General features: G+C 38.0%; 2 protein-coding genes across 3 annotated transcripts in view; both read left to right on the top strand.

The window, feature by feature from the left end:
• The window catches only part of kansl3 (KAT8 regulatory NSL complex subunit 3), a 33,570-nt gene extending 29,874 nt beyond the window's left edge, over nt 1-3,696 (top strand). For both annotated transcript variants that reach the window (XM_084389076.1, XM_084389075.1), the window contains one exon: nt 3,089-3,696. In XM_084389076.1, the coding sequence (XP_084245202.1) occupies nt 3,089-3,091 (3 nt within the window). In that variant the 3' untranslated portion in view covers nt 3,092-3,696. The remainder of the gene's footprint in view (nt 1-3,088) is intronic.
• Nucleotides 3,697-15,892: 12,196 nt separating this feature from the next.
• The window catches only part of bmp1a (bone morphogenetic protein 1a), an 84,203-nt gene continuing 72,444 nt past the window's right edge, over nt 15,893-27,651 (top strand). Inside the window, exon 1 of the mRNA XM_084389863.1 lies at nt 15,893-16,078. Coding sequence (XP_084245989.1) covers nt 15,934-16,078 — 145 coding nt within the window. The 5' untranslated portion in view covers nt 15,893-15,933. The remainder of the gene's footprint in view (nt 16,079-27,651) is intronic.

Raw genomic sequence — 27,651 nt, 5'->3', positions numbered from 1 at the left:
TTTTCAGGGATTGGGCTTGGCCCCTTAGTTCCAGTGAAAGAAACTCTTAAAGCTTCGGCATACCAAGACATTTTGGAGATTTCATGCTCCCAACTTTGTGGGAACAGTTTGGGGATGACCCCTTCTTATTCCAACATGACTGTGCACCAGTGCACAAAGCAAGGTCCATAAAGACATGGACCAGCGAGTTTGGTGTGGAGGAACTTGACTGGCCTGCACAGAGTCCCGACAGAACACCTTTAGGATGAATTAGAGCGGAGACTGTGAGCCAGGCCTTCTCGTCCAATATCAGTGCCTGACCTCTCAAATGCGCTTCTAGAAGAATGGTAAAAAATTCCCAAACACACTCCTAAACCTTGTGGAAAGCCTTCCCAGAAAAGTTGATGCTGTTATAGCTGGAAAGGGTGGGCCAACTCCATATTAAACCCAACGGATTAAGAATGGGATGTCATTAAAGTCCATGTGCATGTATAGACGTACTAAAACTTTTGCCAATATAGTGTATCTCAGCATAAACACACATCGCTAGACAGGTAGTGAACACATGTAGTTAACATTTATAATAAATATTCAGCTAACATTTTGTATGTAACAACAATGTGTTTACAGGGTTAGTTCACCCAAACATGTTAATTCTGTTCATCATATAAAGCGATCGAGTCTCTTCAGAAAATGTTGGACTAAACCGCTCAATTCATATGGATTAGTTTTATGATCTCTTTATGAACTTTATGAAGCCTCAAAGTGGTAGTTTTGCGGATGGTCAATGGAAGGACAGAAATCTCTCAGATTTCATTAAAAAGATCTTCATTTGTGTTCTGAAGATGAACAGAAGTCTTACGGGTTTGGAACAAAATGAGGGTGAGTAATTAATGACAGAATTTTCATTTTTGGGTGAACTAACACTAAACAGCATAAAAAATTATATAAAAAGATATAGGTCTGCCTGTTTGATTAATACCAGCGGTAACGTTCTACAACGTTGTATGTTGATGTCGTTCGTAGTCATGTCGCTGGAAATTGAGTAATCAATGTGCAGTGAACCAAGGTCCTTACCAGTGTACACGATACTGATTGAGATGCACACATTGAATCATTCACTCAACAGATTTGTTCGAAAATCAAATTCATTTGAAAACGAATCGCCACTACTGTGTGTTTCTCTGAGATGTGCAACAGTTGATTACATTGGCTTCATTTAAAACTGTTTGTTGGGAGAGTGAAAACAAAGTGACAATATTGTCTAAAAATGTAAGTAGGCATATATTTAAAACAAAACAATCCATTGCCATCATAAGAAATATGAGCACTTTTGGAACACTACTCATCTAGAGAATTGTATTGCATGTTATGTTCAAGCCATTAGTGGAATTGCATTAACATGGTTTAAATCATACTTATCTGACCGTTATCAGTTTGTTGCAGTAAATGAAGAGATGTCTTATCGATCACAAGTTCAGTATGGCGTACCACAAGGCTCAGTACTAGGACCGTTGCTGTTCACTCTGTACATGCTACCCTTAGGAGATATCATTAGGAAGCATGGCATTAGTTTTCACTGTTATGCCGATGATACTCAGCTCTATATTTCTTCACGCCCTGACGAAACATACCGATTCACTAAATTAACGGAATGTATAGGTGATATAAAAAATTGGATGACTAGTAATTTCCTACTACTTAATTCTGAAAAAACAGATTCTAATTATTGGACAAAAAAACTTCCTCACATAATAATCTAGAATACTGTCTAACACTTGATGGCTGCTCTGTCAAGTCTTCGTCGTCGGTTAGGAACCTGGGTGTGCTCTTTGATACCAATCTTTAATTTGAAAGTCACATGTCTAGTATCTGTAAAACCGCATTTTTCCATCTTAAAAATATATATAAATTACGTCATATGCTCTCTTTGACAAATGCAGAACAACTAGTCCATGCGTTCATGACATCAAGGTTAGATTATTGTAATGCTCTTATGGGTGGTTGCCCTGCACGCTTAATAAACAAACTACAGCTGGTCCAAAACACAGCAGCTCGAGTTCTTACCAGAACCAGGAAGTATGACCATATTAGCCCAGTACTTGAGCGAGCTCTTAACGCATTATAGTCCTTCATGTCTATTGTGATCTCAAAATTCCGGCCAGTTGATAATACCTAGAATATCAAAATCGACTGCTGGCGGTAGATCCTTTTCCTATTTAGCACCAAAACTTTAGAACAGTCTTCCTAACATTGTCCGGGAAGCAGACGCACTCTGTCAGTTCAAAGCTAGACTAAAAACACATCTCTTTGATCTAGCATACACATGACACATTATAGACTTTTATAATTCAATGTTAGGCTGCATAGATTAGGTCAGCCGGAACCGGGAACACTTCCCATAAATCCTGATGTACTCGTTACATCATAAGAAGAATGGCGTCTACGCTAAAATTAGTCTCTCTGTTTATCCCGAGGTTTACCGCAGTCCGCCGGATCCAGGATGTATCCAGATCTGATGAAGGACCTGTGCTTGGACGCGACGACAGCGCAGTCCTGAAATGTCAACTAGGCTCTTCCCTGTGAAGGCCTCCCTCCCTTTACCTATCTACAGATAAAGCGTTGTCAGGATAATTCCGGTTTGCGTGGCTACGTGGAAGCGATAAAATTCTGTATTATTAATTTTAAGGCCAGACAAGTAGTATGTTGAGGGTTGATTTGTAGGGAAGGTCTACACGCCTGCGCACATATATTCAAACGCACATACCTATAGACTGAACTCGTAATACGCATGTGCACGCCATCGGCGTTCTCACTGGTTCGCGTTTTTGAAGTCTGTGCAGAAAGAACTTAAGAGTTTTCTGTTAAAACAGTGTCGTGTTACTAAGTTAATAACTAATGATCGTTGCGACGGAAATGAATCATGAAACTTTAGGAAATTAAACTTTAGCTGGACAATAACTTTAATCTAGAGCTGCTATAAAGCCAAAACACTTTACTTTAATTTCCTATTATCAATGTAAAGCTGCTTTGGAACAAATTGGTTAAAAGCGCTATATAAATGAAGATGACTTGACTTGACGTGTTCAATTGATATTTTATCTTGCAGTGACCAGAAGCTCATTGAAATGGATATGTGAAGCTGAAATGGCCATCACTGAAATCCAACAGCACAAACGGATGAACCCAGAGGAATCAAATGGATTTAAACCCGGTTTAAAGACTCATTGCCTCACAACCTTCAAGAGCGCCCTCTATAGACACTGTCTTGCACACATGGACTGAAGACTTGACTTCACACTCATGCATTTGTCTATTTGTATTATTTTCCTTAATCTGCAGCACTTTGACTGTGCAGTGTCATGAGCAATGTTCTGTTTGTATTTTTTATATTTGTCCCCCCCCAGTTTTAATATTTTTTCCATACAGCACTTCAAAATATATTTATTGGGAAATTTCACAAACACTGTTATTGTTCTTTAGATATAACAGGCTTTTTTCCCTTGCTGTCTACTTAAACAAAAAATTATGTGTTGCCAGTAGGCTACAGTATAATTGATTCAGTTGATTTTGCAAAAAAAATTGTTTGTTGTTAAAATGTTTTGCACAAAACCCCAGCAGAGCCTGAGCGTTATTTCCTTACAGCCATAAAGCGCCTGAGAGAAATGGATCATTAAACTGTAAAAAAAAGATAATAAATTCAAAACGTTTAAAAGATGATGTGAGATTTTTTAATTGTTTTTAGATTAACCATGCATCAATCATCCAATGCATTTTTGCACGGCTTTCCTCATGACAGCATATCGCTGTCCTTCAAATAACCGCTCTGATTATGCCAACAGGGATCATAATGTGTCTGCCTGATTAAGTCACAATTGTTTTGATTGCTGATTGCAGTTATTGCCTCTAATGAGGGAAACCAGTAGAGGTTGAAACGCTTGAAACCGAATGATAGACACTGATTAATGCAGCGATTTGTGTCCTCAAAACATTATGTTTTTAGAAAGAAGAACAATACATGGTGATTGTGAAGCGCTCAAACTGATTACATGAGGATGTTCCTAGTTAGTTGCTGAAGGATTCGTGAAGGTTCGTAGGGCAGAGGTTATCATAATGTTTGTTAACTCAAAAGTAAGCTATTTCATGTAAATGTGCAGGCAGGGTCTAAAACTAACTCCTATAGGTGGTTGCTAGGCTATTCTGGGTGGTTGCTAAGGTGTTCTGGGTGACGCTGGTTGCTTGGGTATTTTGGTTGTTAGTTGCCTGCCTTCTGGCTCAAGGGTCGAGAGTTCGTTTAACCCTTGTGCACTATGGAATTACCTTTGTGCCAATAATAATGAATGTAACGTTTCAAGAAACTAATGCAAATATAAATTGAAACTGAATAAAATATCTGTGAAACTGAAAAAACAAACAAACACAGGCACATTTTTTTACTTCGTTTTTAATACACTGCATGTTTTGCTAACTGTTTTTTGCTAACTGTTATCTTTCTTGCACTATTCTGAACTTACAAATGCGCTTCCAGACTTTTCATTTACGCTTCTGAAGTTTTCGTTCGCCATTCTGGCACATATATCTCGCGGGGGCGGGGCTAGCAGCGGTGTGTTCTCATTGGCTACTGAGTTTTTGATTGACAGCTTCTTGACCTGGAAGTTAAGACATCAGTGTTGTGTTTACATGTGTGGATGTAAGCGTCTGTAAGCACAGCTTTTTATTTCATTTTAGTGATATAAAGTTTATATCTGTATTTATCTGCTGCGCTACATTATTGAGATGATTTCTTATAGAATGAATAGTTCAGACGAATGAAATCATTATCATCAGTCATTGTCGCTATCAGGATACTGGATACTCGAGGTAAGTCAGATTTTTAAAAAAGTTTTAATATACTAATACTATTTATAATACAGTACTTGTTTTTTTGAGGTGGAGAGGTATTTTAGAGCTCAGTAAGAGCCCAGCATTATTCAGCAATGTTGTCTTGATTTAGCCCAATCATTACAGGGCCTGTTTATCTACATACAGTTACAGTCTTTGATTAGATCATATTTCCCCCCAGCCATCCCAAACAACATTGGGCTAGAGTACTGTACAGTATCTGTACAGTACACTACAAAAAGTACTGTATCTGACAGCTGATGCTATTGGACCAGGGCGCTGTCAATCACTGCCTGATTCAACTTTGGCAATGTAAAGCCTTTTTACCATGCCAATAAAGCTATTTAAACCTGAATTTGTAAATTGCTGATTAATTTGCGATGCAGAGTTTTTGAAAGAGGAGAGACACGACTTGACCACAGACCACGTCTCTGTTCATGATATGTAAACACTTATTTTGAAGTCAATATTTATTCTGATTACTTTTGTGTGACTGATCAAGCTATTATATGTAGCTAGTATGAGTAACACAATTATTTTTGTGTCCATACTTGAATAGTAATAATTTAAAAATGCTCAATTCAAATGAACATTTCGTTTAAAAATGTTTAATCTTTAATAATAAATATATGTCCAAATGCAAAACCTAATACATGCAAGTAATTATGACTGAAAACATCCAGCAACCAGGGAATACACACAGCCATGGATATATATTTATATATAGGGCAATATAGCCATCTACTGGTTACACAACAGTATAACAGATAAGAAATGGTGCATGAGGTATATTTATTTAGTACTGTAAAAAATTATATAATTTATTTGAAATCAATATTTTAAGTCTGCAATTTGTTATGTGGGAGTTCAAAGCAGTTTGAATTGTTAGATTATAATACGTTTCTTTTCTCATCCAGGGAATGGAGAAACTTTTCCATCAAAATTCTGATGCTGTCACAGAGGATGGAGTGGTAGTAGAGATCCACTGTTCACATCAGACAGACACATCATCTTTGAATGACTGGGATCTTGATCTTCAGACACCTGATATTATGCAAATATTTTAATTTCTTTGGAGCGCTAGATTAAAACAAACACAGTTCACAAGTACACAAGAGGTTGCACTTTATTCGTATTAGTCTGTGCTGATCTCGGATTAGCATACCAGCAGCATATGAATGTTAAGGGGATAGTTCACCCAAAAATAAAGATTCTCATATATTTTACTCACCCTCATGCTGTCCCAGATGCTTTTTAATTTCTTTTTTTACAAATAAACACAAATTAAGATCGGACTATCCTTGTACCCACCCCAGTCTCTGTTGTGCTCCTTTTACTGTAACAGGAACTATTCAAATGATCATTACATTCAATATGTATTCTGTATTTGCTATATGCTGTAGACAATAAAGAATGCAAATTAATTTCAATTAATTCATATTTTCAATTACATTCATTCAACTGGTTTTATAAGTCACAATTTAAATTGTTGATGATTGTTAAACATGTATTTCCAATTTTAAATGTTACAAGATAATATTAACTTAATGAAATAACTAAATAAAATTATCAGCATGATAAAAAATGGCAACAAGAACATTCTTTGTGTGAAATATATAGCCTAAGGTATGTATCATCTGACAGCAAGCCACGATTGTAATTTTCATATTCTTTAAATTCCTCTTAAATAAGTGATCATTAATTGTGATGGTGTAAATGCATATGCTAACAATGAGTTGTGTGATGGCCATGGCTGCCAACCCTGAAACCCTGATTACCTGGTTGAAGTGAAACTTTCTTGACGGCTGAATATATCACACACGTTTGCTAGTAGCCTTTTCTCTTTTAATTGTAACAGCTCAACCTAATCAGAGCCTACAATGCAGAAGAATCATCAGGAATAAACAAATATTCTCCGAAAACACTGGACACTATACAATATTTTATGCATTTTATACAGTACTTTAATGTACAATTACACCTGAATAGACTGAATAGATCTCTTGCACTCCTAAAAGCTTCTGTCGACAAAGTAGTAGCAGAAGGTACAGATACAATTTTTAAAACAAAACTCATAACTTAATATCACTAAAATTAAATAGAAAGCTGTGCTTACAAACGCTTATGTCCACACATGTAAACACAACATCTTCACTTCCAGGTTAAGCAGCTGTCAATCAAAAACTCAGTAGCCAATGAGAACACACTGCTGCTAGCCCCGCCCCCGCGAGATATATGTGCCAGAATGGCGAACGAAAACTCAATGAGCGTAAACGAAAACTTCAGAAGCGTAAATGAAAACAGTTTAGCAAAACATGCAGTGTATTAAAAACGAAGTCAAAAAATGTGCCTGTGATTTTTCTTTTCTTCAGTCTCACAGATATTTTCTTCAGTTTCAATTTATATTTGCATTAGTTTCTAGCAAAGTTACATTCATTATTATTGGCACAAAGGTAATGCCATAGTGCATCCTTATGGACAAATTTGTCTTTTTCAGTGTTTTATTTTATTTTTATTTTTTAATGCCATTGTGTTAATGCCAAAATTAAAATTAATGCCTTCATGCAGTTGAAATTTGGCACAGGTGTGTATTTTATTGGAATTTTACTATTTCATAGGTACACAAAATACTTCCTCTCAGCACCATTTGGACAAAAATGTCCGCATTGAAACCCATTAAAACTGCAATTTTTAATCCCAAGGCCATTTAACTATAAAATGATGAAATCTTTGTTAAGAGGCTTTCATTCTGTTGGCAAGTATTCAAAATGCTAATTTTTACTATTTTTTTTTACCAGATGGTGCAATTTTTTCAGGTTTGGCCTATAAAGCAAATACTCGCTTTATTCTTGTTTTCTGCTTCGGCATATTATAGAGCCAATTGGATAAATCATGCAGCGATAATTGTGTGGGTGTGTTGGTATGGATGTCAGAGTGTGGTTTGTATGTGTGCAATAAAAATAATTTGTGTGCTTATAATATTTGAGAGAGAAAAACTCAACTGCAAATCACAAATCCAACCACTGTGTGCACCAGTGGAGTTTTGCTGGCATCTATTGGGGAAAATTTGGTACTGCGCCCAAACAAAATCTTACCGAAAGCACATTTTTTGAGATCAATCTCAAATTTGCAACACAACTTGTTTAGATTTATGGCTTTGATTTTCAAGCAGTTTTAGAGTCCAATATGTTTCATAAAATATTTTAAGATTTTTTTTTTTTTTACTTCAACAATAATCTGCCAAGGGTCTTCTTTAAAATTAGACCAAACTATTTTTTGACTAGGACATTTTTGCCCACTATGGTCCTATTTGTAACTTTTTTAATGGATGCACAAGTGTGTGTGTGTGTGTGTGTGTAGCATCATCCCTGCGTTCATGTTCATGCTTGCATATTCCCTGTTCCCTTCCATCTCTTCAGTCCACAAATTCCCATGGGCATGCTACTATTAAAAACACCTGTCCTGGTTTTCCATCATGTCCCTCTTAAGTAAATTGAAAGGATATGATATAATGGTGCCATTGTTTCATTTCCAGTCTCTCAACACAGTTTGCCTAGAGGGCTCAGGAGCATTTCCGGATGGTCAGGGCAGGACAGGACAGTTTCTCTTCCAACTCCAAGCATCATAAATCCAGTTTGACATCCAGGAGTGATTCTTTTAAGATTATTTACAGGATTGTGTACATAAAAAACGGATTAAACTTTTCAACGAATTCCCAGTCGTGTTTCCAGTGGGGGATTTGCATAATGAAATTTGAAATGTGACACAAAGATGGTTTTAATCTCAGTAATATCGCAGTCCTTCCTGACTAACAGAGCTTTCTAGACATGAAATTTCCACCTGAAGGATAAAGACGAAACATAAATCAAATGATCACATGCTCGGTTTGCGTGTGAGAAACGTAACAATCTTTCAGAAGGGGAATAAATCATTATTTTGCTTAATCCTCTGACTCATATCAAACAGGATATACATACTTGGCTACGATCACAAAAAACAACAGTGTATATCAAGTTGGGTTATTGTCCAAACACTGACTCAAAGTGGGAAGACGCAGAAAACACGAATTGTTTGTGACATTTCTTACGCAATGAAATCATGATAACGTTTTCACATTATGACCACGATTTTCCGAGAATTCAAGCCCTTGTTTTGATATCAACTCTATTACACTCGGGACAGACACTCATAAAGTAATGGTTAACTGGCTTTACTTATTCCTTATTCTACTATTTTCAATCTAAGCTCTGATGACTCTGGGGTAAAAATTATATTTATTTTATTTATATATAGTATTTAATATATTTTATATTAATACATATTATAATGTAATATTTATGTAAAATAAAAAATATATCTGGTTCTACATTTAATAAAACAAGCAAAGTGAGTAGCTTAATTAAATTTTTTAATTATATATATATATATATATATATATATATATATATATATATATATAATGGTATTTTAATTGATTGGCCAGTAGGGATGCAACGGTACACGGTAAAATACCGGACCGTTCGGTCAGCCCTGCACGGGACAATCTACCCTCGTGTCCCGCGGTACTTCGGTTTTGCCATTGAGTTCGCGCTGATACTTTTAGTTTTTGCTTTAGGCGCCGTTCACATATCGCGCCTAAAAACGCGTAGAAAACGCTAGGCGCGCCGCGTTCTCCTTTTTTCCAAAGCGCTAGCTAGGGCGGTTGCGCTCCGGAGGCGTCTGTCGTTGCTAAAGCAACTATCAGCTGCGCTCTGTTTGGTTCTTGTCACGTGACCTACGGTGCGCTTGCGGCATTCTGAAAAGTTGAGAATTTTCTCCACTGCTGGGACATCGTTAGTGCCAACCGGTCTCGCCTTGCACCAGACAGTGTTGATAGACTCATCTTTTTGCACAAAAATCTCTCAATAGTGGATGAGTAAATAACATTGCACTTTGTATCCTGAATGCAGTATTTTTTCATTATATTATTTTGCTCTGCTTTTTTTTATTCAAAGCACAAGCTAATTTATGTTTGTTAAAGGTAAAAGTGCACTTTTTCTTCCACATTGATCACTTCATATACCAGTTATGAAGGTTTGGAATTGGGATCCACTTGAATATTTTGAAGTGTGTTTGTTTACATTTTGTATTTCATATAAGTGATAGTTGAAGAGGTTGTATTACTTAGTGTTGTTCAGTACAGACTAGTGTGTTAATTTATTCCATACATTGATGTTCTTCCTACTGTGACATTCTGTTTATGCTCATAAGAAAAATAAAACATATTTTTGGGATGAAATAGCAGTCTCTTTCTGCACAAAACATGTACCGAAACCGAACCGAGACCGTGGCCCAAAAACCGAGGTACGGACCGTACCGTGGGCTATCTGTACCGTTGCACCCCTATTGGCCAGTAGGTCGCAACAAGGGATTGTCATTATGAGCGAGTCATTGAATCATTCATTCAGCCATTGGTTAAAGGGGTCATATACTGCCATTTTTGTACAAGCTAATATGATTCTTTAGGGTCTAAATTAAAAGTTTGTAATATACTTTAATTAAAAAATTTCATTAGTATTGTAAGAAAACACTCATTTTACCTGGTCAAAAACAGCTGTTTTCAGCACGCCGTTTAAGTGCATGTGTCTTTAAATGATAATGAGCTTAAATTTGCTCACCCCGCCCCTCTGTTCTGTGCGTACACCATAACGCGTTGTTCATTATAAACGTGGGATTATGAATTATATTGAGAATGTCATACATAGAAAACATGCCGTAATGTACCCTGAGTGTAAACAGCCGCATTCATCGTGAAGCGTGCTAGCGATTTGCAAAGATTAATATAAATATTAATATAAAGGTTAATAAAACGTTACACTCACTTCTTCTTCTGGAGGTGCAGCAGGAACACGAATAGTTGGTACCGATCCTTTTTTCAGGAGCAGCTTCTTAGCAAAACCAGCTTTATTGACCGTTGTTTGTAAAGCAGTCTGGTGTGTGAAATGATTCGCGCAAACATGAAAGCATTGCTGTTGATCATGGGGAATATTCCCTTCGAAAACAAACTCAGCCACAGCCATTCAGCGGTTCGGATTTAGGAAAATCAAAATGACTGCTGTGTTCGTTATTACACCCAAGAACAGAACACCACAATCGCTTAGACGCCATTCTGCTCATAGACAGTGCTCCAGCGTATCAACAATGACCGTGCCGGTCCGCGTGGACTGAGCGAGGGCGGGTCTGTGTTGAAACGCTGCTGTCAATCAACAATCGTGGGAGGGGCGTCCGGCTTGATTTGAGACAGGGGAAAACATATAAGAAGATGAAAAAAAAAACCACTGGATGGATTTTTATCATTTTATGATGGTTGTGTACAGGCACTGCCAACACACATTTCAGTACAACCAACTTGTAAAAGTGCATGTACCATTATGTGACCCCTTTAAAATAACTGATTTATTGATTTTCATTTGTGTTTTTGCAATTTTCTGCGGAAGCTTGTTTTCAAAAAAATAAAATAAAATAAAAAAAAATATATATAATTGTGACTTTTTTCTCAGGATTGCTTGATATATAAACTCGAAAACTGCGTGTTAGCGAGTTCTATAGCCAGAATAGTGAGATATAAAATGTCAGAATTGTGAGCTGATTTTTTCCCCCCAGAACTGGACTTCATAACTCGCAATTGCAACTTCATATTTGAACCCGCAATTGTGAGAGTAAAAGTCAGAACTGTGAGATGAAAAAGTCACAATTATCTTTTACATTTTTAAGTTTCCATAGTTTTCTGTTTGACTTCGCTTGTAACTATGATCGTGACAGCAGAAATAGACACCTGGCAACATTGTAACAAATGTAAGTTACTTAATATCAACTTCTTGTTTAATAAACTGTTGTGTAAAAAAGCAGGGTCACACTTGCAGTTATTCTTGTTCCTTTAAGTTATTTTCAAGATCCAAGGTAAATCCTTTGCCACTATTAAAGTTACAAAAAAAAAAAGTTATTCGAACTCAAATTACTTGAGATAATCATTGAGCTGTCAGCCGTGACTACGCAGGGAAAAAAACACATTAAATCCTAATAAAATATTATTTTTTTATCAGCTAAATGATATTACTGTCTTGTTGCAATACTGTATTGATTTCAGAGAGGCGAAAATATAGGAATATATATTTTATATATACACAGTACACACTATATATAATAATAACAACACTTTTTTCATGGTAAAGGCTACTGGCTACATACTTTGCTCCTCGGGTATCAAAACCATGACCTTGCTGTTGTAAGCATGTAGGTCAGCATAACCTATGGCAAGATTAACAACATCGATTCTCGAAATATCGATTCTTGACATGGAGTCAAAGGCAGGAGAGTTTCATTATGATGAATTTTTGCAAAGAAAGGAAGGGACTAAAGACTTATTTAATGTCATCTGGGATCTCATATTACATCAGATCCATGCAACAATACTGTGAACTCCTTCTGGATTCAGTGAGTAAGCAGAAGTTAACATCATCATTACATTCATAATACATGCAATTATAGCAACAGATGCATGCAGGGGAATTCCACTATTCCACATCACTAAGGCCCAGAGAAAAAAAAAAAATTTGGAATTCCCCTTTATTAAAAAGAAAAGAAGTGGATACAAATGTAGTAAAGAACATCGTATTCCACTACAAAAACCAATGCTAACCAGAGTGTTTATTATATGATAATATGAAGAAAGACTGGAAGTATTCATATGTGTGAGAAAAGCTGTTTAGTGACAATATCTGAACTTCTATCCCCTAAATCATTCAGTTCACTACATGAGAGAATCAAAATAAAGAACGGTATTCCTAGACAAAGAGCCAAAGAGGCAATGCTAACTAAATGGATCATGTAATGTCTGTACAACAAAACACCAAAATTATTGATGGCAAAGACTTTCTAAGTAATGGAAAACAACATTCAGCTGGAACAAATTACATGCTTCCCTCCACAGTATGAAATGTGCTGTTAGCTTGTATGTGGACTTGTGTGCTGTTTATGCAATGTAATGCCAACTATAACATTGATCACTGAGACGGATCTAAACTGTGATATTGTCAATCTATAGCAATGATTAATATCGGCTAAGTCATTATTTACAAATAAATCAAATGACAAAAAAACATGTAGAAATGAGCATAAGAAATAGTGCAAAAATAATTGCGACATTTCCCATATTACCGATATCGTCCCCATCTTTCTCCCTCCTTGCGATGGCCCTGGTGACCAGGATATCGTCCATGATGATATACGTGAAATAATTTGCATGTGTCAGTTTAACTATTGACAAAATCACACCGGGACATTTAAATCTGCGTTTGCTCTGCCACTGACCCAGAGAAAGCCGTTTCAAATAACGATCGTATCAATTACATGATTACGTCAGTAGGTGGCGACAGGTGACTGTTAAAAATGTGTTCGTCATTGAATCAGTCATTCAAGACATTTGTTAAAAATCACTGATTCATCCAGTAATGAAACAAGTGAAGCATTATGAGTGAGTCATTGAATCATTCATTCAAACCGACTTAAAAAAAATGTAAATAGACTAAAGCAATTAACATTTTGTCCGAACCTCTAGTAAATGACGTTATTTTGTTTAGTCTGTCTGTTCAGAATCATGGGAGAATCATCAAACCAAAAAATGGTGGTTCTCAATTTATCCGGAATTGTGCGGCTCAGCCAATATTTCTTCTATAAAAATGTATAGAATAAATTCAACATCAAAAATTATTTCCATTTAAAATATTTGCTTTACTATGAATTGTCTATATTTCGCATGTGTCTACACTTTCTTGCCTGTTATGTATACTACATATACCCACAAGTAAATTCAGAAGAGATTTTAGGATAACATCCTGCCATAGTCAATGTTTTTTCACATTAGGCTATGTGAATCGATATTCATATTAAAATAACCCATATTGCTTTGGTTTTTCCACAAAAAGGGCACATTTCCTGAAAAGGAAAATATCAGGAAAATTAAAGATACTTCTCATTTTTGGTAATCCCCCTATTGTGGTAAAAATCCATTCACTCCGTTTGTTATTTTCCCCATAAATCTAAAACAGGAATGTGCTCCAATGTGACCTCACACTGGAACAGGAGTCTTGCATTCTTATTAAAGCTTCTACAGTTATTCAATTAAGAGCAGTGAGTGATTTTCTGTTTTTCTTTTGTTGGTGCTTTTATTATATCACCGTGCTTTACACAGATCTCATTTACACATGCGATTTCTGTCCCTGCTGTTTACGTTCACAGACAAAACTGACTGTTTATGTGAACTTTGTGTGTTTTTGACAGCTTAAGCAAAAAAGAAAACCTGCTTCAGGTGTGTAAACCATAGAAGTTTAAACTGTCATGCCTTTAAGACGCATGCAAAAAATAACTTTCATGATGATGAAAAACTGCAATGCCATGTGAGCGTGATCGCAATAGAGATAATAATCAAAACCAAACCGATGTTTTGTTAGTTTTGGCAGAGTTTCTGAAGCACGAGCTGTAAAGGCGCAGCAATATTCTGAAGCAGCAGCTCATTTGCATTTAAAGATACATGCACCAAAACAGTAACCTGGAAATCCAGACCTAAATCTAAAAGATTAATGGTCTGGCATCGACTAATGAAACTCGGCCAGCTCGAGGGGCGGCACCAAGCATGCATTTGAAAATCTCACTGCACGCAATTGGATAACACTACGACCAATCACAACAAGTCCCATATGCTTAGCTACCAGCGGAGCTAACTGGTAGGTTAGACTCTTACCGTATCCGGTCGGCAAAACAGCAAAAACACCCTTCTTGCGATTCGAGTGCCGTCTTCTGTTCCTCTTTTAGATAAAAAGCCAAGTCTAACTCGTTCATTGTAGCGGCCAAAGCCGTTTCAAACAACTGGTGTTCATCCATAGCCATCTTGCAATGTTTACTTTAGACTTCGACATCACAGCGCTGTCATCATCTGTTTAGCTCGCCTCTGGCCCGCCTATATCAGATAACCCGATGTGATTGGTGCAGCTCAGATCGAGGGGCATATTTAATGAGCATCATTACTCAACGCCAGAGTAAACTCACTGAGCAAATTCAACTTGTGTTCTCGCGAGAACTCTGGATTACCAGGGTGCCAAAACAGCATGTTTTTGCTTCAACTCAAAAATGGGCATTTACAACACGGTGGGGCCTATAATTACTGCTGTCGATTAATAACATCTAACATAAAAAATTTTGTTAACATAATATGTGTGTATATATGTATTATTATATTTATATATATGTGTGTTTGTGTACATACTACCCACACACACATATATATATATGTGTGTGTGTGTGTGTGTAAATATATATACACAGACGCACACACATACATATACTATACTATAATAATATACACACACACCCATATAAACACAAACTTTTATGTTAGATGCCATTAATCGCGATCTATTGATTTGACAAAACCAGGTATAATAAATGATCTGTGAACGTTTTTTGAGCTGAAACTTCAGACACATTCTGGGGACACCTGAGACTTATATTAGGCTACATCTTGTAAAAGGGGTAAAGTGTTGTTCATTTGGATGGCATATAGGCAACACAATGCACTCACAGCAAACAGAGAGCTCTCAGGGAACAAAATACAGGCACATACGCAGTTAACGGAGACAACACACACAAAGAACAACATACACAGGGAAGCTGCATACACACACACACACACACACACACACACACACACACACACTGGAAACGCAAGAGCAACGTATACACCTGGAACTCGGCACACAGAGGCATGTCACAAACCAGTGTGAGAAACACCAACACCTCTCTCCTGCAAAGTTTGTAACCTATGCACTGGCACACAGCCCAGCTGCACAAATCACTTCACCGCTATGGGAACACAATGTGTGTGTGTGTGTGTGTGTGCGTGCGTGTGTGTGTGGAGGCAGAGCCGCGCTTAAACCCGCCCTCGAGAGAGATCTCATTTCCCCTAAAACCTCCCATTTTTCCTCCGCCGATGATCTGTCTCGCCTGTACCTCTCTCTATCCTGCTCCACTAGCCCGGTCATGGAGCTCGCAGCGAGGTGTGTGTTCCTGCTCTCCAGCTTCGCCGCGCTCGCAGCGCTCGATCTGGACGCGATTGAGCCCAGCTTCTATGTGGAGACCAGCAGCCCATCAGATGTGATCGACTATAAAGATCCCTGCAAAGCTGGTGAGCACGAAAGACATTTGTTTACACTGCTTTGATAGATGCAAGCTTTCGCGCAAGCCACGTAATGCTGCTGTGAGACTGTGCGAACTATAAACTGTAGATGACAGCGGAGCCGCGCAAAATAAACACGCGATCCACGGCGTCACTAAACGCACAAATACTTTGCGCAAAGTGTACTTGTTGTTGACACAACGGTGTCTTAAAGATTACGCGATGTTTTGACATCCAACACGAAACTTTATACCTGGAGGTGTTTTCTTTTGTCAGATCACAGCCGAAAAGTTTTTCTTCGTGTTTTTTAATTTATTTTTTTAATTTATTTTTTTGGTTTGTTTACAAGAAGTTTAGAGCAAGTTTGAATTTGCGAACGGTGTAGGCTAATTTCAACATTGACATTGTGAAAATTTTAATACAAGTGAAATTGCAATAACAAAGTAGCTATTTGCGAAACTTCTCATTGGGATTTTGGGAAGGTTTTCAACAAAGTTGCAGATTGGGTTGCTATAGCTGTATATCTTTATATATATATATATTTATTATTCCCGAGATAGTGTTCTCCGTTTTAGTGTTGGAACATCCCCCCCATTTGCCATGTCATTTTGTTGAATGACGTAGTGACCGGCCGGCTCGATTTTCCTGCACAAGGTGAACTACGTCATCAATCACAATAGTTACCCTATGACGTAGGGGAATCTATTTCCCCCCCCCATTGCTACCACTAAATCAAGAGTTAATACTGCATACTTTTTTAAATATGTGAAACTGAGTAGTATTCTACATTGCTGTCACATTACCTTATTACATGCCTGTTTAATTCAGTAAGTGGCACCCTGTTGTCATAAATTTGGTAATAATATGTTGTATTTGTAAATGTAAAAATGAGACGGTAAATAAATGTAAAAATCATGGTTCATTTGTTACACAACTGAAAAATTTTATGCACACATACACTGCAAATATAGTAAGTGCAGTATAGCTGTAGGCTATATCTTGCACGCAACCAAAGTTAGGCTATAAAAAGTGCTTTGCCTGATGTCCCTAATTTCATGGCTAGACCAGACTTGTACCGTATACCCACATATTTCTGAGGATAACTTTATCTTGACCTAAAATCAACCAATTATGTTTGATATAATTACGGTTTAGTAGCTCTAGGGAAGTAATTAATTCCTTGGGTCCCAAGAGAAGCAGTGACTATTTTCACATGTTCTGTTGTCAGGGCAAGTGCCCTTATTTTGTTTTTAGCCAAAAAGAGGTTATTGAGTTTCACAGCTGAAAATGTTTACTAGGAAGGAATGGCAGGGCAAAACTTTCAGCATCTGACTAGTCCTTGACATTTCTCTGGATTCTTAAAGGTGCCTCCCTCAACTTTGTTTAGGTGACAAGTGTTCTTTATTTTTTATGGTAAAGTACTTTAGACCGCTTTAAGTAATCCATTGCTTGGTTGATTTCCCTTAAAGGATTAGTTCACCCAAAAATGAAAATTCTGTCATTAATAAACTCGCCCTCATGTCGTTCCAAACCCGTAAGACTGTTGTTCATCTTCAGAACACAAATGAAGATCTTTTTAATGAAATCTGAGAGCTTTCTGTCCCTCCATTGACAGCTACGCAACTACCACTTTGACGCTTCAAAAAGTTCATAAAAAGGTCGTAAAACTAATCCTTTTGTATTGAGCGGTTTAGACCACATTTTCTGAAGAGACTTGATCGCTTTATATGATGAACAGATTTAATTTCGGCTTTTACTCACATATAAACATTCAACAACTCACACATCAGTTGTGGTAAACGGAAGATAAAGCATGTTCGATTGACGTGCGAGAACCAATGAGGTTTGTTCTTGCGAGTCAAGCAGGTTCGGTCGAGCTTCTGTTTATGTTCGCTGATCAACGTTAATATGTGAATAAAAGCCTAAATTAAATATGTTCATCATATTAAGCGATCAAGTCTTTTCAGAAAATTTGGACTAAGCCGCTCAATTCAAAAGGATTAGTTTTACGATCTCTTTATTAACTTTTTGAAGCGTCAAAGTGGTAGTTGCGTAGCTGTCAATGGAGGGACAGACTCTTTAAAAAAATCTTCATTTGTGTTCAGAAGATGAACGAAAGTCTTAAGGGTTTGGAACGACGTGAGGGCGAGTAATTATTGACCGAATTTTCATTTTTGGGTGAACTATCCCTTTAAAAGTGTAGATAAACACCGTGACTCTGTGGTGCTATAAAAACATTGCTGTTTGTTTGAGCGCCCTGACCCTCAACAGAACAGAAGTGGCTCAACCAACGGTCGAGATTGGGGCGGCATTATCTCTTTAGCCAACCAATGACAGACGAGGAGAGTTTTCTGAGAAACCAGTTTGTTTTTGCTCTTCCGTGACAGTAGAATTTGAGAGCAGTGATCAATAACTAAAGATTTTAGGTGCTTGTCTGTCCATACAGGTTTGGAACAACATGAGAGCGAGTAAATGATCATTTTCATTTATAGGTTGAACTATCACTTTAAGAGAACATGCGTAGATCTGCAACTGATCTGCTGTGAAATTAAAGGAACAGAACTTTAATTTAGCTTTAGGTTTCTACAGAACATTGACTGTAATCTTCAGCTTGTGGTGGGATGTTGTGGATTTCCTTTGTTTTTCCACCTGCAGGATGACTTTTCACTGGTTTTTACGCTGTTGAGTGGATGGATTGAATCCAGATTTCTTAAAGCTCACACAGGGGTCACTCCGGAGACGTGTAAAACCTCAGAGATCTTGGTCTCTATTAACTTGTCTGCTACTCCTCTCCACCTCCTTCCTAACTCCCTCTCTTTCATCTTCCTCTTTTTCACTCTTTCAGGCCTAGCTTTTTTCCTTGTCCTCATTTGCAGCTGAATGGGGTCCTTGGCTGTTCATTTTTACATTTTCACCCCTCTGAGAGACAGACAAGTGGCTATAGGACAATAACGCAGCCCACCAGCTGAAATTGGTATTCCAGGCAGATTAGGCTGGTTGACCCGCAAAGGCTCAGGGGGCCGTCGATCTCATACTAGGATTAACTTCCCAGATTGTTCTGTCACTCTGTGATTCAGGCTCTCCAGCGACGTTAAGCCAAAGCCATTCTGTTTTGGTGTGTGACTCCTCGCTATCGCATTTCATGCATCATTCGAGTTAGCTTAGCTAAGAGAAGTGGCTATATTTTGGCTTTCTCTACATATTTGTGTTTGTTTGTTTCGGTAAATGAGCTTTTCGTAAAAAAGGAAGCCATGTATTTACACTGGATGTTGTGAGTCAGAGTTCAATGGCCGTTATGACGCGATACACCGATTATCCGTTCGTTCACAGCTGTTCGTCTCCTGTTTTATAAACATGTTTTCGCAGTTTAATAGTTTGGTCATCACAATCTCCGAACAAACAGATTTTGCAAGGTCAGTGTGGAAGTGATGCCCTTAACTTTTGTCTGTGAAACTTCCTCAGAACATTGGTTTTGGCTGGTCTGGAAAGAGTATTGGCCAATCTTTCATTACCCCTAATACCTTAACTATGATGTCAATACCCATAGTGCCTTGCTCTCTGACCTGATTGGACTGTTAAACATGTCTATAACTTTAGAGAGCGCTCGCCTCTCTAAACAACACACCCTTCATCCCTCTCAGATCTGAGTGGTAGAAGAGGACGGGGTTTGGGATTGGTTCTGGATGGGGCCCAAACGGCCCAGCTGGAGCAGAGATTATGTGAGACGAGAGGTCTGCGTTTACGAGAGAGGAGTAGGAACACAGATGTAATGTGCCTTGTTTACACTTCATCCAAAGAGAACGTTCATGGTAGAACGTTCATGACGCTAAAACTCGCCGCATATCTGATCTGAATTACATTACATTCCTTACATTCACACCAGCAAAACATGTTATTCGTTTATAAATCTGTCTTTTAAGGGAAATATTCAAATGAATTGATTGCAAATATTTGAGGCATAGTAAACATATAAAATGATCACCCTCAATTAATTTAAACATGTTTGACTTTCTTTTGTGGAACACAAGAGAAGATATTTTGAAGAACTGTTTTTTGTCAACACAATGAAAGTCAATGGGGTCCAAAACAAGGAGGCCTTTTGAAAAAAAAAATCTTCTTTTGATGTTCCACTGAAGAAAGTAAAACCGATTTGGAACATGCAGGGTGAGTAACAGATTCAAATTTTTTGGGTAAACTATCCCAATAAAAATGGGGCATACTTAGTTTTTTCGCTTGCCGTTATATCTCATGCACAGTCTTGCACTGAAGTCTTCAAAATATTCCCAAATTGATCATGAGCCCATCTGGATGTGTTCCACTTATGATGATTCACCGACCCTTCGAGTGCAATAACAAAGTTGTGCCATCTTTATACTGGAGTCATACAATCATGAGTACCTTCTGACCTCCTCAGATATCAATGGTTGTCCTTTCCACCTTTGTCTTCGGTTCAAATTTTCATTTGCTTGTCCAAAGCTGTGAGTGTTGCCACCTAGTGGACCCACGAATTGGTGCAATAAAAAAATTAAGTGCACTTTCGGCTTTCGCCTTTAAAGTCAGCATGAAATGGCATGAAATCTGTTTTCTAAATGGGTGTTATATCGTGAACACTCATCCGTGTCAATATTTTTTAAATGTCGAAACTGGACGCTCCCGTGAAAACGACAGACTTCTCTCTGGTGGCGTACGCAGGATTCTCCAATCATTTAATCTGCTTAAACCTGGCCCTTAAAGCTTACCTGCTTTCAATTGTATCCACTTTTTGAGTGCCACACCTGCATCTCAACATCCAATCAACAACTGATGCACAGAACCAAGTCCCCGCCCTACACTTTTTCCTTGTCGATTTTCCATTTCGATTGAATGTGCATTCACTATATGGAAAAAAAGATCTGTTGCTACTCCTGTGTCATGGCGACTTTTACACTCACTGTGAGGCAAGATCATTATGTCCAATGACTTAAATTTAGGCCTTTTCCTCACATCATTTTTTATAGGACTTAAAGCGTTAGTTTACCCAAAAATGATAATCCTGACATAATTTTCTCACCCTCATGTTCCAAACCCGTAAGACTTTCGTTCATCTTCGAAACACAATCCATATGAATCGAGTGGTTTAGTCCAAATTTTCTGAAGAGACTCGATCGCTTTATATGATGAACAGATTGAATTTAGATCAGTGAACATATACAGACGCTCAACCAAACCTGCTTGATGCGTGAGAATGAACCTCATTGGTTGTTGCAGAAGCTCAAAGGTGATGCGTAACACGAGAATGAACCTCATTGGTTGTTGCAGAAGCTCAAAGGTGATGCGTAACACGAGAATGAACCTCACTGGTTGTTGCAGAAGCTCAAAGGTGCTGCGTAACACGAGAATGAACCTCATTGGTTCTCGCACATCAAGCAAACATGCTTGAGCTTCCGTTTACTGCAACTGATATGTGCGTTGATGAATATGTGAATAAAAGCCTAAATTAAATTTGTTCATCATATAAAGTGATCAAGTCTCTTCAGAAAATGTGAACTAAACCGCTCAATTCATATGGATTAGTTTTACGATCTCTTTATTTTTAGGTGAACTATCCCTTTAACTTATAATTTCCATGAAATACACCAGACAACAAATATACACAGAGGCCGCAAAGCTCTGACTGCTAGCTTGCACTCATCTGTAGCTCTCACATGGCAAATGTTGATCTCCGTCTCTTTCCCCAGCGTGGTTTTAATAAAGCACTCTTTGACCTGATTCCCTGTTGCACCACTCACCAAGAAATGTGGCGGTGCTTGAATTCCTTCTCTTCGCGTCTTCAGAGTCTGTCTCATAGCTCGGCGCGGAAAACCACAAGCACAGACAGTTCAGCTGGAGCCGCTGGCCGAGCGCAGAGACTGTCATACATGCACAGCTGGTGACATCATACACTCCCATGGCTCATTTTTCTGTGGGGAGGATTGGTGGTTATTTAATGACTTTTCAAGTGATTCCGCATAATTCCAAAGAATTTAACAGTCTGTTGGAAAAATGAGTGAAATGTAGTAGTTTTAGGCACGTTTGTGGAATAGAGTGTTTAAACCATCTCACTATATCTTCATGGTGATGTAATATTTTCAATGTCAAAATTCTCTCTCTTATACTGATTATGCACAACTTTAAGCAAGCGACTGGTAAGGCACCTGTGGCTCTCTGTTGTTATTAAAACATTGCGCTGTTTGTTTGAGCATCCCGACCAGCCCAGCATAGCAACACTGGCTCAACCAATGGCGTGAAATTGGAGGCGGGGCTATTTTATTTGGCTAACCAATTGTGTTTGGCGATGTAAGTGGCATAGAAACACACTTCCTTGAATACTCCATGTTCAAGAATGTTAGATTTAGATTTAAAAACTACAAAAAACATGACTATTTCTGTTAAAAAGTGTATTATTCAAATTGTAAAGTTTAAGGGTTTTAGGCGTTACATTGTCATGGCAGCCAAACTGTAAAACTGGATAGAAAGGAGAGAATTAAGAAAATATATAATGCTGTTGATTGAGCTTAACTGTTGAACCTGGAATATTCCCTCAAGTAAAATGATTTTTTGATCCATGCTGCTTCTTTTGCTTGTGCTTTGTGATGATGAGTTAAAACACGCTAAAACACTGGGTCTTAAAGGCATAGTTCACCCAAAAATTTAAATTAGCCCATGATTTACTCACCCTCAAGCCATCCTAGGTGTATATGACATTCTTCTTTCAGACAAATACAATCAGAGTTCTATTAAAAAATGTCCTGGCTCTTCCAAGCTTTATAATGGCAGTGAATGGGTTAATAAAGGCCTTCTGAAGTGAAGCGATGCGTTCGTGTAAGAAAATATCCATATTTAAAACTTTATCGTCTAAAATAAATAGCTTCCGGCAGACGGCCATACTCAACGATTTTTACGAAAGAGTTTTTCACGCCATTTTATGGCAAAAGAGTAACCCTTGAACTTGACGCACAACGTAATGACGAACGCTGTTGCCCAGCCCTGTTTGTTTGAACCGCGAGAGGCATCAAAGCTTACGATACTCCTACATCCTACGTAATACATTGTCAAGGGTTATTCTTTTGGCGTAAGTCGACTTGCGTAGGCCGTGAGTAAATCATGGGCTAATTTTAATTTTTGGGTGAACTATCCCTTTAATTATGGCTTTTACAGGACATAGTGACAAATGCACATGACCCGACTGTAAGGAAAATCTCTCTCAGTATTATAGGAATCTCTGGAACTTGAAAAGTGAAGTTGTCTGCTTAAAAATATAAGGTTGTATTTCTAACCTGAAAACCCTCCCGGGAACTTTTGGAGCATTCATCTAGATAAACTCTCCCGTTTATGGAATGAAAAATGAATGAGAAGCAGTCACGCACAATTACTGTACGCCTCTCTGACTGCAGTGTCTTTTTCCTAGAGGGATTGGAGAGCTGTGTGTGTTGCGTAACATTTGTCTGTCAACATTATTTCCATAATCCGGCCTCGGGACAACAAATGAGAAAGTTTAATTTGTAAGACCTTTCCCATAAGCTTCAGGATTCACCCAAACTCTCTTAATGCTGTTGTTTCCTGTCTGCACTAATTGGTTCACTGAACCTGCCACGTCTGGTGTGCAATGGACATTTATAACTGTAACCGAGCCAAAGATTTCCTCTCTTTCCTCCCCCGCTTGCCCTCTGGGTGAGGATCACAGAAAATGAGGGCTAGATATAGGAGATTGAGATGAGATGAGGTGAGTGTGCCTGCAGACTGTAGGTCATTCAGTGCATGCCAGCATGGCCCAGTCCTGTGGGTTTCTGCGTCTGTCTGCCAGCTGATGTGACTGTGGCACATTCAGACCCCTCTGGCACCTAAACCGTGAACCATACATCACCCTTCTGCACCTCTGAACCCTGACTATATCATGTCAGACTATAGTTTGAATTAATCCAATTGCATTACAGTACAGATTGGCTCTTTCGCCATAATCCTGAACATTGTATAAGCATTCATTTCATGTGTCATTGAACGGAGCGTGTAACCGTCACATCCTTTGGATTTTCCCTGCAAACTCATCCCGAGTCCTTCACATAAAAATCAGTCTACAGGATAGACAACCTAGGAAGTCTGGGAAGGTCTTGTTTTTTAAGTTTCATCACAAGCTGTTTACACATTAGCTTCGTTTCCATCCGAAGCTGCGAATTTAACTTATGCGCAAAGTGCAATATCGCATGAAACATTTGCGAATAAAGCACCGTTTCCATCCAGTAAGAACAAAATTGTCACTTCCTGATTAACTGGGACTAAATATCACTAAGACAAGTCGGAGAAGCCACTGTATGTTGCATCTCAGAGCGCGCAAACGAAACGCAATAAACGTTATCTTGTTTTCGGAGGCGGTATATATGGAAGCTTGTTTCCGCCACAGAATAAAAAATAAAAAAGCTAATTGCGACTTTTTATCAGAATTGTGTGATATAAACTCGCAATTCTGACTTCATAACAAACAATTGTGACTTTATATCTGAGGAAAAAAGTCACTTTTTTCCCTAGGAATTGGACTTTATAACTGGCAATTGCAAGTTTATATCTCACAATTATGAGAAAAGATGTCCTAAACACGTTAAAAAAAAAAGTCTTTATATTTTTGAAAATCTGAGATAAAAAGTCGCAATTGTCTTTTAAAATGTTTTATTATGTGACGGAAACCAGTTTCAATAGATATATATATATTTTTTTTTTTTATGCACATTTTTTGAATTGATGTGCATCTTGGCAGTTTTTGAAGCAATATCCCAAAATGCACATAAAATAGGTGGATGGAAACGGCTATTGGCAATACAAAAAGCGATTTAATACATGAAAATTCTTACATATATGAAAATATCTTATTATTATTGCTGTTATTCAAGTTTTTTACTACGGTATATTAGAATAAAAGCACCAATTACAACAAATACTAACGAGAGAGAGAGATAGATAGATGAATGCCTCAGTTTGCTCTGTTGTAAGGTTATGCAATATAATATAATATACAGTGTGACAGGCTATAATCTTAAAGAAAAGGTAGCTTGTTACTGGAAAAGCTGTGCCATTTTAAAACCGGCTGAACTGCTAACAAATATGTAGGGATATTTAAGGGACATTTGACCAAATTTTTTAAATTCTGTCATCATTTACTTGCCCTCATGTACGAGTGTGTGTGTCACTGCTTTTAGGTTTTAGTTTTAACCTTCCAGCGATGCTAGCGTGAGTGTTTCAAAGCCAGCTGAATGTTAGCACACAGCTTGAGTTTGTACATTTGACTCAGATAAGAGAAGGTCAAGAGAGGTAAGAACATGGAACAATCATGCGGAGGAGGAGGAAGAGGAGGACATCTGGTTTTCATACATCTGCCATTTCTAAGAACCTGTATATGTTGTGACACTGTGCTTTTAAGCCAAGGAGCAGCTTCCTGTTTCTTTTTCTCTTGTCCCAAGATGGGATATATAAGCTATGCTACTTTCTGCTGAATGAGTTATAACAATCTAAATCCATTGCCCTGCAGCAAAAAACTCCTCTGCCAAGTACAGTGAACTCCAAAAGTCTGTGAAAATTAGGGATGCAACGGTACACGGTAAAATACCGGACCGTTCGGTCAGCCCTGCACGGGACAATCTACCCTCGTGTCCCGCGGTACTTCGGTTTTGCCATTGAGTTCGCGCTGATACTTTTAGTTTTTGCTTTAGGCGCCGTTCACATATCGCGCCTAAAAACGCGTAGAAAACGCTAGGCGCGCCGCGTTCTCCTTTTTTCCAAAGCGCTAGCTAGGGCGGTTGCGCTCCGGAGGCGTCTGTCGTTGCTAAAGCAACTATCAGCTGCGCTCTGTTTGGTTCTTGTCACGTGACCTACGGTGCGCTTGCGGCATTCTGAAAAGTTGAGAATTTTCTCCACTGCTGGGACATCGTTAGTGCCAACCGGTCTCGCCTTGCACCAGACAGTGTTGATAGACTCATCTTTTTGCACAAAAATCTCTCAATAGTGGATGAGTAAATAACATTGCACTTTGTATCCTGAATGCAGTATTTTTTCATTATATTATTTTGCTCTGCTTTTTTTTATTCAAAGCACAAGCTAATTTATGTTTGTTAAAGGTAAAAGTGCACTTTTTCTTCCACATTGATCACTTCATATACCAGTTATGAAGGTTTGGAATTGGGATCCACTTGAATATTTTGAAGTGTGTTTGTTTACATTTTGTATTTCATATAAGTGATAGTTGAAGAGGTTGTATTACTTAGTGTTGTTCAGTACAGACTAGTGTGTTAATTTATTCCATACATTGATGTTCTTCCTACTGTGACATTCTGTTTATGCTCATAAGAAAAATAAAACATATTTTTGGGATGAAATAGCAGTCTCTTTCTGCACAAAACATGTACCGAAACCGAACCGAGACCGTGGCCCAAAAACCGAGGTACGGACCGTACCGTGGGCTATCTGTACCGTTGCACCCCTAGTGAAAATGCGTCTATTTTGCACTCTTTTCTAATTTAATGTTTTTAATTTAAAGTCATGAATATGTGCAGTGCAGAATCTGAAATATTTCTCATTCATTTACACCATAAGGCGTTAAGTTCTTTCAATTCTTTGAAAAATTCTAGAAAATTGCGTTTATTTCCAGGTTTAAGCTAGTGCTGGCAAATCGTTTAATTGCGATTAATCCCATTTTACATAAAAGTTTGTTTATATATATACATACACACACAAATTATATAAACACAAACTTTTATGTTAGATGCGATTAATCGATTTGACAGCACTAGTTTAAACGTATGCTTTTTTTAAAATGTTTGTTGTAGTGTATATTTTATTATAGTGTTTTTTTTCTAATATACATTTTTGAGTCATGAATAATATTATTGTCATTTTCTTGAACTTTTACCATTTGAGATAATAATTAGCATTGTGCCAGAAGAAGTTAAAAGAGTTTTTATATCACGAGAAACATAAGTCTGGCCGGTAGCGTATTAATTGGCCAATAAACACTCACTCTTCCAATTTTCTTATCAAGCAAATGAGTAGAGAATATGAAAAAAAGGAGAGAAACTTCCATCTCAAGATGCTCATCACATAATTCACCAGTACGAGCCTGTTCGCCACCTCCGGCCTTGCACTCCATTTGTTCAAGTTCCATTTGCTGAGCAAGATCTAACAAACAACATGAGCCCTGTAGATGTCTTCAGCATGTGTGTGTATACAGAGCGCGAGAGCATGTACGGATGTTTATATGTGTGTGAAGAGTGTTTTGTGAGCCGTACTGATGTGAGCAGGCAGTGAGTGATGAAGTGATTTGAAGAGTGAGGCATGTTTTCCTCTGGGAAGTGTTTAAGCAGACTTGAGAGCGTTGTGGGTGTTAAATGTGCGGTAAGCAGATTTCATTGTGTGTTTATTGGCATTCTGTAACACTGGGCCACAGGTCAACTTTTATTTCGGTTTCGACAAATTTCAGCACTCGGCCCGAGCTTTATGCTTGAGAAATGTTTTGTTCATGTCAGGGAGATATCTTCCCACACATCTATGCCGTCACATGTAAACATTACAGTACGCTACCG

The sequence above is a fragment of the Rutilus rutilus genome (genome assembly GCF_951802725.1).
Source record: "Rutilus rutilus genome assembly, chromosome: 19".
Taxonomy (NCBI): Eukaryota; Metazoa; Chordata; class Actinopteri; order Cypriniformes; family Leuciscidae; genus Rutilus; species Rutilus rutilus.
The sequence above is the reverse complement of the archived record's forward strand: the minus strand, read 5'-3'. Positions and strand labels throughout refer to the sequence as shown.